The 10,915-nt window shown below is 48.2% G+C and overlaps 1 protein-coding gene across 1 annotated transcript; it reads right to left on the bottom strand.

The window, feature by feature from the left end:
- Positions 1-7,217: 7,217 nt before the first annotated feature.
- Positions 7,218-10,915, bottom strand: LOC135919539 (chitinase-like protein 3). The gene has a single exon (XM_065453432.2). The coding sequence runs from the start codon at positions 9,553-9,555 to the stop codon at positions 8,155-8,157; it is 1,401 nt and encodes a 466-aa protein (XP_065309504.1). The 5' UTR covers positions 9,556-10,915; the 3' UTR covers positions 7,218-8,154.

Here is a 10,915-nt window from a genome sequence, read left to right as displayed (position 1 = left end):
GTGCGGCACTTGCTCAGGCGCACATTTCGTTGTCGCACCGAAGGCTGCGTTGCTCGACGCTCACCGCGTCCGATGCGGGGCGCGTAGTCGCTGCGCCGTAGCAAAGCCACCTAGAAACAGTCTCTGTAGCACGCCGCAACCTTCGCTTCTCATTCCAACGAGCAGCTCTGTCTCCAGGAGGCATTTCACCTCGTGAGTGTCTAGCAGAGGCAAGCGCAGCTGCTTATATACCGCCGCGACGGCGCGAGTTGGAGCCCCGTTTCTCCTCTGTCGTGACGTCACGGTGTCACGTGGTATTGAAGGCGACACCGCCGCGCCTGAGGAGCTGGGTTGAGCTCTAGTAATATGCTTCGCATAAAATGGTGCGCTCGTGCTGACAATACCAACGCCGAAAATCTCCACCTCATCCTGCCAACGGTTTATTACAACCGCTTCCGTGCTTTGCTCCTGCCTTCGACCGTGTGGGAACTGACCTCTACGGGACGCTACCCCTAACACCTGCTAGGAAACAATGGATTATTGTCGCAGTTGATCATTTTCCACGGTATGCCGGAACCGCCGCTCTACTTGCAGTCACCGCCAGTGACGCTGCATCCTTTCTGCTCGATCATTTCGTTCTTCATCATGGCCCACCTCGGGAACTGCTCAGCGATAGACGCCGCGTGTTTCTTCTCAGGTGGTTGAAGCTCTGCTTGCTCGATGCCGCGTTGTTCACCGGACCACCACGCCGTACCACCCTCAAACTAATGGGCTTAGGGAGCGTTTCCGTCAAACCCTTGGTGACATGCTCGCCATGTACGTTTCATCGGATCATACAAACTGGGACATCGTTTTCCTAATTGTCTCGCACGCATATAACACGGCTACACAAAGTATTGCAGGATTTTCCCCATACCTTCTCCTCTACAGTCGCGATCCTTCTCATACCATCGATGCGGTTTTGCCTTATCAACCAGACGCGTCAGACTGTCCTGCCGTTTCAGCCATCACCAGATATGCAGAGGAATGCCGTCAGTTAGCCCAAAATTTCACCTCCTAAGACCAACAACGACAAAAATGCAATCGTGATGGCGACACTACCAACCCGAACTTCGCCCCTAGCACACTTGTCTTGCTATCCGTGCGTTGTACCACGCCTGGACTTTCGACAAAACTTCTCTCAAAGTATGACGAAACATACCGCATCGTCGCACGCACCTCTCCGGTCAAATGTCATAGAGGCGCTTACACCGACATCCGATAGGCGCCGCCGTGGTCGGGATGTTCACGTTCATTGCCTGACACAATACAATGACCCACTCGTCTCCATGTCGCAAGTCGCCGGATGGCTCCGCTTTTGCACCGGGTACAACGACTGATCCAGACCGATCGCCATTGCTTGGCACGGGAATGAGCCACTCCGGGATTGAGCGGTTCCTCCTCTGCGCGCGTGGCCCGACTTCTCGGTTACGCTTGGCGCTACCAGCTGAATTATTATTTACACCTTTTTACAAGACGTTTACCACGAGGCAACCCCTTCCCCCTTCATTCATCAGCGCCTATCCAGAAGTCAACGCAGCTTTGACGCCGATGGTTGACGGATCAACAAAAGACTCTCCTTCTGCACCTGACAGCCTGAACTAACGGTGAAAAGGGCCCACGTCGAATGCTACCGTGGGAACGGCTTCGACCTCGGATTCCCAGATTGCTACGCGCTTGCTGAACATGTGGGGGCATATTTAGCAACATCGGAAGCGGAGTTCAGCGGAACGGTGCGATATCATGGGCGGGATATTTCGACCGATTCGACGATTGTAACTGGCTGCGATACAGTCATGAGATTACCTAGTCTAGTCACCAATGGAAGACGATGGTATTAAAAGCGGAGTCCTCTAGTGCGAGCGGAGGTGCTGACGTGTCCTGATGTGAACGCAGACGTTTAATATGCTCTTGCACGGAGTGGGCTTTAGTATGTGGAGCCACGGTAAATGATGTAAAATAAACCTCTTTCCCTTCATTCCTACTATCGGACGCACTTGTCAATGGGATTGGTGGGTTCCTGGCCTAAACGCCACCTCGAGCCGCAACACTGCGCTCTGGAAGATAATGTAGCAGGGAACGTGCTGTCCTTCATAGAATACGACTGGCGTGGTCCACTGACCCATCTTTCGGGCTTGAGGAACGGTGTACCTTGCCGGTGCTCCAATTCCTCCCATTAGTTTTGCGGTGCTCGTTCCGGGTATAAGGACATTGATGGCGCCTCTGGAGACGTCGTCCTGTGTTCATAAGTTGCTTTTCACGTTGTGGTAAGTGCCTCCGAGCTGTATTCTGTCTATGCTGACCAGTATCTTGGCGCTTTCCTTGTCGGCCATGCTTTCGATGATTTAATTTCTGAATCGTGCAATTGGTTTTCTCCGCACTACTACGACACCTCCCAACGTTGAAATCGTGAGGAGCAATTTAGGGCGCCTCTGTGATGGTTGTACCGGACTTAAACGTGCAACGTTACGTCTCATGTATCACCGTTCACGGACCTCTGCTCTTCAATGCAGTACCTGAGCTCAACATATCTAATTTGCCAATGGGGAGTAAGGAAAATGTTAGGTCTTCTTTCCCTGACAAGCAATCAAATGTAGCTGGTCCCGTTAACTTGGAGTCGGCTGATGCACCGAGCACGGATGAAGAGTCACGGGCTTCCAAACGTCGCGGGTCCCCCATCAATGCTGCCTAAAGTTCTCGGCCCCGTTCAAAACCTAGATGAAAGCCCTAATGTCGCGTAGTCAACATACTCTGTTTTGGCGAGGGCACTTGCTACTGCGGCGCTCTCGCCATCCGAGGGCAGATGAGAGCACTTCTGTGGAACTGCCGCTCTATACTTGCTGCTTCAACAGATTTACTTCATCTCACATATAAATGTTTTTGTTTGGAATATCCCATTACAGGGGGAGGTATCGTAATATTTGTCTCAACTAAATTTTGTCACACAACGAATCTATAATTCACGTTTGTGGCCCCAGTCAGCGAAATAATTGGAGTAGAAATAAATCTGCCTGAGTTTAGGCCGTTCTCAATTGTAAATGCTTACCTTCCTGTGGGGGTCCCAGGCATACGCCCATTGGATTCAATTATAGCATACTGCGGAAAAAACAGTCTTGGCTGGTTAATTCAATTCACACCGTGGATCATGGGGATACAGAACGGACCCGTGTGGTAAGCGACTTTGGGAATGAACAGTAGATAGTGGACTCTCATGCATAAATAGAGGAGCGTTTAATTTTATCCGGCGACATTCTCACTGTTTTAGACCTCACGTTCTCTGGAACAAATGCTGTCGTATCATCGTGGCCAAATATTTGTGGTGCCGCCAACAGAGGCCACCTCACTGTTGTTCTTGAAGTGGTAGGCCCGCTAACCTCTCCGGAGCTTCGTGAGAGAAGCTTTCATAAATGTCTCCACGTTAAGACTTGTTTGAGAGTAGCGTTTAGCTCAATGAGAAATGAATTGGAATCAAAAGCCTGATAGTTTATTGTCGGTATTAGAGAATTCTCGAAAATATCTGAATTTGTGATGCATTCGAGTAAAAGCAATAGCCCTAGCAAACGGTGGAACGATAACTACACTAGAGGCTATAGGCAGAGGAAAGCTGCGTGGAAACAATTTTACGCAACAAGTGTCGTACGGTTTCTAAAGCAAAGGACGAGTACAATTTCAGACGTTTTGATTTCTTGACGCTAACACGCAACAGAGGGGGCATTATTCCGCTTTCTGAGATCGCTGAAGATGATTCAACCATCAATTACTGCTGAACCACTTGTTCTCATGCCAAGTTAACTTGCTGAGTCCTTGGAACAAATTGCCAAAGGGCTTGAGAGCTACTTTTTATCTTGCCTACCTTGTCGGCCTTTATGGCTTGGATCTGTGAACGATTTCGAGGAGGTGTCATTACCGGAATTAGCCTCAGTGGTTGTAAGTTTGCCGGCTGCTGCCCCTAGTCCGGATGAGGTTACCACGGCAATAATAAAAATTTTGTATAAGGAGTATCCTGATGACTTATCGGCGCTTGTTAATCATTCTATAGAGAAGGATTGGTTACCATTTCAGTGGAAATTGTCTAAGGTAATATTTTCGCTCAAAAATCAAGGCAGCGGATATACATTGGAAAACATTCGGCCTATTTCGTTACGTCAAACCTTGCTAAGCTAATAAACAGAATATTACATGTCCGAGTCATGAAGTTCGCGAACACCAGAGAACTGCTGAGCCCTTTCTGAATTGGTTTTAGACCAGGCTTGCCCATCTGGTGTGCGCACGCAGACATAGCGCGTCTAATTCATCTTGCACGGCACCGCGGGCAATGTGCTGCACTGGTCACGTTATATGTTGCCAATGCCTAAACAGTGCCGAACATTCAATATTACTGGACAGAATGTATGTGCTAGATCATCCTGTGTACTTTGTAAGATGGACAACCGAGTTCTTGAGGGGCAGAGAATGATTTTGTGATAGGAATAGTATCACCTCTGGAGGGTTTAGTTTAGACAGACGCGGGGTGTACCTCAAGGGGCCGGTTTGTCTTCACTGTTCTTCAATATATTACATAGTGATATCCCTTGTAATCCTGACTTAAACACATGTGTTTACGCAGATGATATTACGTTCTTTACTTCTGTAGATCACTTTCTGTCTCTTTACAGGACATTGCAAGATTATATCACCATCCTTGAACCGCGGCTGAAAGGAATTCACCTATCTCTCAACGTTAACAAGTGTGTTGTACTGGTCTTTTCGCCAAGGAGTCCAGAGCATATATCTCTGTGTTATCAGTACAAGCTCATCCCTTAAGTTGAAGAAACCAAGTACTTGGGGGTGATTTATTACAGTTAACTCAATTGCTAGGGTTGTGGCTCGGGCTAGTTGGTTTATGGTGCGGAAGTTGGGGCACTGCGAAATATTGACCGAACACAAGACGAAGAAAGGACGAACACGGCGCTGACTTACAACTGATCTTGTTTTGACATGTGCGTATATGACAGGTTATATACATGCCCACATGCTTAAAAAATCAGCTGTAAGTCAGCGTCGTGTTCGGGCTTTCTAAGTCTGTTGTCCCGTCAATTTTGCACTGTCCCCGTACTTTAAACTCAATTCGCTGCCACATGTTGCTACAAAAAGAGGTAGTGCTCTAGGTATCAATCAAGCAATTATCAATCAGGAATGCGAAGAGACACACTGGTAATGATATACAGCAACCGTCTCAGGCCAATATTAGAATTTGGGTGTGTTCTGTTCTCTGGAGGTGCCGCTTTTAAGATTCGTCCTCTTGTTCTAATAGAACGGGATGCGCTCCGCCTTTGCCTTGGCCTCTCGAAATTTGTAGCCAACGTTGTACTGTACCTGGAAGCGCGAGTGCCTTTGTTGATGGCTAGGTTTCGACTACTAACAGTCCAAACCTTTCTCCGACTGTATGAACTCCATCTTAGAAGACACCAGACAGTGTTTATTAGTCAGCCTACTTGATTTTTTAGTGTCCATTGGTCACGTTTTCATACGCCGCAGGTTGTTTTTGCGCAGGCACGTTTTGCGCCTTCAATGTTAAACTCTGCGAGATAACTCCAGCAAATTCTACTACTGTCTTTCTATAAATTATTCTCGATAACATCTACCCAAGTAATGCAAAATATTCATCTTCACAAATTCTCAATCACTTGCTGGATGATCACTTGCGGCATATTCAGACCAACGCTATAATAGCGACAGGTACCTCACAGAGAAATGAAAAGACAGGTGTAGGAATGTTTTCTCATTCGCTAGATTGGTCCTATTCAATTAGACTTCCTGATTTTACTCCCATCTAGCAGAATTCATAGCTTTAATTTTAGCACTACGCAGATTGAACCCATCTCATTCATCGGTAGCTATTACCACCGACTCACTCTATGCTCATGACTTACAACGTGCATTAACTCAAAAATGTTGTAAGCATTATTTCTATTGGCTCCGTCTCATCTCCGTTTCCTTCGTCTAATTTGGGTGTCTAGGCACAAAGATTTGCTTTGCATGAGTGTGCCGACTCATTAGCAAAGGCTTCCATGGGTGGCTTTTTAGTTTCTGCCGTTACCCCAACCGTTTGTATCACTTCCGCTATGTTTCGGAGACTAACAATGATGAACGAGTTCTATAAATCTATCCTGGCCTCGTATTCTTGCTACCGCCCCTACTTAGTTCCCTAGAGCCGTAGCTTCGGCCCAACACGCAAATTAGAGGTTGCATTAACGAGGCTATGCTGCCACATCCCGACACTAAATTTCTGCATAAACAGGGCTGGCTTGGTGGTATCTGCTCTGTGTATACAGTGAGGTGAACCAGAAACAACTGTCCTTGCCTGTCGACGAATTTTATCAGTAAGAAGAAGGTTGCTCGAGTTCTTGCTTTCGTTTGGAGCTTCACATGGGGTACAGCTACCCAAATGTTTGAACAGTGATGAAAGACTTTATTCTTGACGCCAATCGGCTGATTTCCTAAAACAGTAAACTATAATTTACCTATTTTTCGATTCACTTTAGCATGCTGACTATTACACTTTGAAGACCGAACATAATACGTCTTTCCCTAGTATTATTTTTCTCCAATTCCTAAGCACTAACATTGCACAAAGCTTTGCTTCACATAAATGCCTGAATATGCGTTGGACCTGCACAATTTTTTACAGCGATGCTGCATATGGCTAGGGTTCCATGAATTTTTGTTCTCCGTGAGCAAAAACTATAATCAAAGGTTCATACCTTAGTAAGCATTCATACTACCGTAAGCAAGTAAAAATGCAATAGCGCATAGCCCCGTAGAGCAGAGGCTACGAGCACTCAGCAAAGTGAAGCAAACAGTGCTTCAATTCTTTCTAATCACGCATACAATACAAAGAACAGCATCTCGAAAACTGTCATCAATGGCTCAGACCTCCGTGAAGAATGGCTCATATACCCCAGTAAACAAGCAAAAAACGCAATGACTCAAAGTCCCGTAAGGTTCACGGCTACTCACTTTGCGTGAATTAGCTGCAATGACACTACCCTTGTTGTCGTTGTCGGTGATTTCAATGTGGATTCGTCGGTACCGAAAACGGAGCGGTTTACACGTTTCGAGTTGCAGACATATCCCTTGCGATGTCACACCGATCCGGCCCAACCTACCACCCAGCAGCGTACGTGCATCGACTTGACATTATCGAAGAACGCGATTACAGTTGTGAAATAACTACCCCCAATCAAGACAATAAATGAGTGTGCGTACCTTTCGTCACGATGACCACCCATCAAGACAATAAATGAGTCCGCACCTTTGTTCAAAATTGTGTTACCTCCGTGTCGTGCGCTAAACAGCTTCGCTGGTCAACCACCTTAACAGAGTGGAATTGCTCATGATTTTTATTGCAACGATCACTTTTCTGTGCACATTCAGGGAAACTAGGGAAAAGTCGGCTATACCAAGACACATTTTATAACTGATACGCAGCGTTCAAAGAAATGACTGCCGCAGTTGTCGAAAAAGTAGGTAATTTGTATGCTCTTAGTCTTCGGTGTAACAGCAGTACCACTATAATATAGTATATGCTGAATGTGGACATTTACAAAAAATTCACAAATGAATGTCTTGCCAGTAATGAAGGTACGGAGTTAGGCGGCTTAATGCACGGCCCGTTCAATACCATCAGCCGCTCTGTAACCGTCGATAGTTGTATAGCAGCGTTATGAAACCACGCAGATAATATAAAACAGCAAATAGCGCACAATATCAGCAGTAAATTATAAGAGCATGGGCTTGCTATCAGAGCAGGAAAGTTAACGCGATTCGTCGGCTGTGAATCGTTCAAGCTGGACGCGCGAAAAACGGACATTTACACCAACGCGCGGATATATGCATGTCCCTGATAAACGTGACCCTGATAAAATGTCTCTGATAAACATGTGCTAATCTTAATACAGTTAGATTATCATTATCCAATAGAGATACTGTGTAATTCGCATAGCAATGCCATTTTACTACACCGAATTGAGAAACGCGAAGGAAATTCCAAATGAGCGCTAAGACCGAAGTAAAAACAATGCGCTAAATTTTTTAAAAAGGGGGGGGGGCGAGAAATTACATTTTCATTCACTCCGAAAATGACCTCGCCTGATCTCAACCGTGCACCACGTCGTGAGCCTCGCGAAGCAGAGGCCACGCGAGTCCAAAGTCCCCTGCGAAATCGTCCATGGACAAGTCCCAGACCGCTAGGCCCGCAGTCTTTCGCACCACTGACCGCTTAAGGCGCAGGCTAGCACGGTCCTCGAAGCCGACCCACTGGTCCTTCCAGTAGGCCACCGAGCAGCGAGAGAAGCCGTGAGTTGCACTGTGCCACGAGGACGCATCGCGGTGCGTCAGCGCCTTGGCAACCTCGTAGTAACTGGCCAGGCCCGAGCGGTTGGTATGAGTGAAGGGCTTGCCGGGACCGAGTACGCGCATACCTACACGAACGTGCCTCATCCAGGGCCGCTTCAGGGTGAACGTGGCGCCGGCGAACGAGACGCTCAGCATGGTCTTGCCAAGCATGTGCTCGGTGACCATGGACAACTCGTCGAGAACCGAGGACAGTCCCATCTGGCCGTTATGGTGCGCCCTGAAGACGGCCCGCATCGGGCTCTGGCATGTGGTGACCGGAAACGACGCCGGGTCCACGGTACGGTGCGTGTCGACGACGACGAGGTCGAGCCGGTTGTACAGCGATGGTACGAAGTAGCCGTCGCGTCGCTTCGCCGTCTCCCATGGTACGACTACGCTCAAGCGCAGCCCCTTGTTTTCGAAGACGATGCGCATGGTGTTCACGAATGTGCTGTAATTTGAGCGGTATCTCAGTGTCGGATACTTCCAGTAGAGGATTAGGCCGGCGAGTCCCATGCGGCGTGACCAGACCGCCGCGTTGTGCACGAAGGCGAGCCGCGTCCGCTTCTCTCGCACTGCCTTCCGGAAGTCGTGAGAGTCCGCGAGCTCGCCGCCGACCAAGACCCAGACGGGCGTGGGCAGCGACGTCAAGCTCTGGAGGGTATCGGCGTCTTCGACGGGTCGCTTGAAACGCGCGCTCTGTTGCCGCATGTCCAGCCCGACGGACACGAAGACGAGAGCGTCGCAGAGGTCGGCCGACACGTTGTCCACGACGAACCGGTGCGGTGAACCGGGCGCCGCTGTGTAGTTGACGAAACAGAAGACTGCGCGGTTCGCACCGTCCGCCTCGGATTGCCGCTGCATGACGAACTCGGCGGAGGAGGACTTGCCTTCTTGCTGTTTTCGACCGTCGTCGACAGCGCCTTCTGCGGCGATGGCGGTTCCCATCGGTTCGTCGATGGACGTCCAGAAGTGCTCGACCACTGCGGCGACAATGGCGACGCACGCGCAAGACACCGTGAGCACACCGAGGATCAGGAACACGACCAGCAGTAGGTTCTGATTGCGCAGCATGTAACGCAGTGATGACTCGTCGTCGTCGCTGCGACGCCGCCGGGTCGAGCTGCGGCGATCACCGGAAGCGTCACTGGAATCACCCATAGCTCCGACTGGATGCCGGTGAGCCACGCAGAAGACAGAACGGTAGGGTTGTTGCGGCTGGACGCCGTGAGCTTTTATAACGTCACGGCGGGAAAGCTAACGTGCGACCTGACAGGTGAGCGTCTCTCATTCGGATCACAGAGACCTTTTTAGCGGTTGATGATGATGATGATGATGTCCTGGATGAGTTTGGCGCTTACCCACTCGCGGGGATTGGCCAAGATTCGGGCAGACTTTGCTTATGTGTTCAGAAAAGGAGGTAAAAATCTAAAATTTTGTTACATGAATTTAGGCGAGGGAAAATCGAAATGGTTCAGTAGATTGTCATGCTACGTAGAGGAGAAAAAAAAAGTATCTTGAATATATCAATGAGGCAACAGAGGAGGAATGAATAAAATAATATGGTCATCAATGAAATCGGTTTGATTCAATAAGGAATTTTTCTAAGGCGAAGCAAACATTCCTGTGTGAGTGCCCAAGCACAGACGCTCCGAAAGACAGCAGTACCGGAGTGTTCAATGGCAGACCAAGCTGTCGCACTGTAATTTCTAATGTCATTTTCCTCGTGGAGGAGAAACGCCGGCATTCCAGTAGGTAGTGCTCAATCGTCTCTAATGCATTGCAAAAATGGCACAATGGGGATATTGCCAGACCAGATCGGTGCATGTAAAAATTTAGAGATGGGACTCGACAACGTAGTCTCGTTAATGTAACCTCCGTTTGTCTTGTTTTGCAAAACTTCCTGCTCCAAGGGAATTGTAAGTGGCGTAGTTCCAATGATGAATTGAGGTTCGAGTGAGATGTTAAAAGGATGTATCTTCTGAACCTGGCGGACGTGATAAAGCCCGTTGTTGGAAGAAGGGGAAGCACTGGGCCGCTGATAGAAGCCTTGGCCAAGCTGTCTGCCACCTCATTCATAAATATGCCTTTGTGGCCAGGTACCCATATTAATCGTAAACTTCTCAAATGACTTGGAGCCAGTGAGTTCAAAGTTTTCAATATGTGTGTCTCGCCGGGAGCAGTAAGTGAGGTGCACAGCGACAAAGAATCTGTGATTATTACCGCCGTTGACCTGGAAGACTGTAGCTTTCGTAAAGCTAGGACAACAGCTAGGAATTCCGCTAGGTATATTGGAGTGAAGTCGGGAAGCCGAATAGAAAAAGACCAGTCCAATGATGATGAGAAGATTCCAACTCCTGCCTTTTCATCAATCTGCGAAGCATCCGTTGCTATAATTACGTTAGTGTGGAGTTGATTCAAGTGATCCTGGAGTAAGCCGTTAAGAATATGTGAGGGAAGCTGCTTTGCATTATTTGGGTATAGGTCATCATAAGTAATAACTAGTGAATTTGAGATTCTG

The sequence above is a fragment of the Dermacentor albipictus genome, chromosome 3 (genome assembly GCF_038994185.2).
Source record: "Dermacentor albipictus isolate Rhodes 1998 colony chromosome 3, USDA_Dalb.pri_finalv2, whole genome shotgun sequence".
Lineage (NCBI taxonomy): Eukaryota > Metazoa > Arthropoda > Arachnida > Ixodida > Ixodidae > Dermacentor > Dermacentor albipictus.
The sequence above is the reverse complement of the archived record's forward strand: the minus strand, read 5'-3'. Positions and strand labels throughout refer to the sequence as shown.

What these genes read in the sequence shown, in the direction of transcription:
- LOC135919539 (XM_065453432.2), bottom strand. Translation starts at nt 9,555, where the DNA reads ATGGGTGATTCCAGTGACGCTTCCGGTGATCGCCGCAGCTCGACCCGG.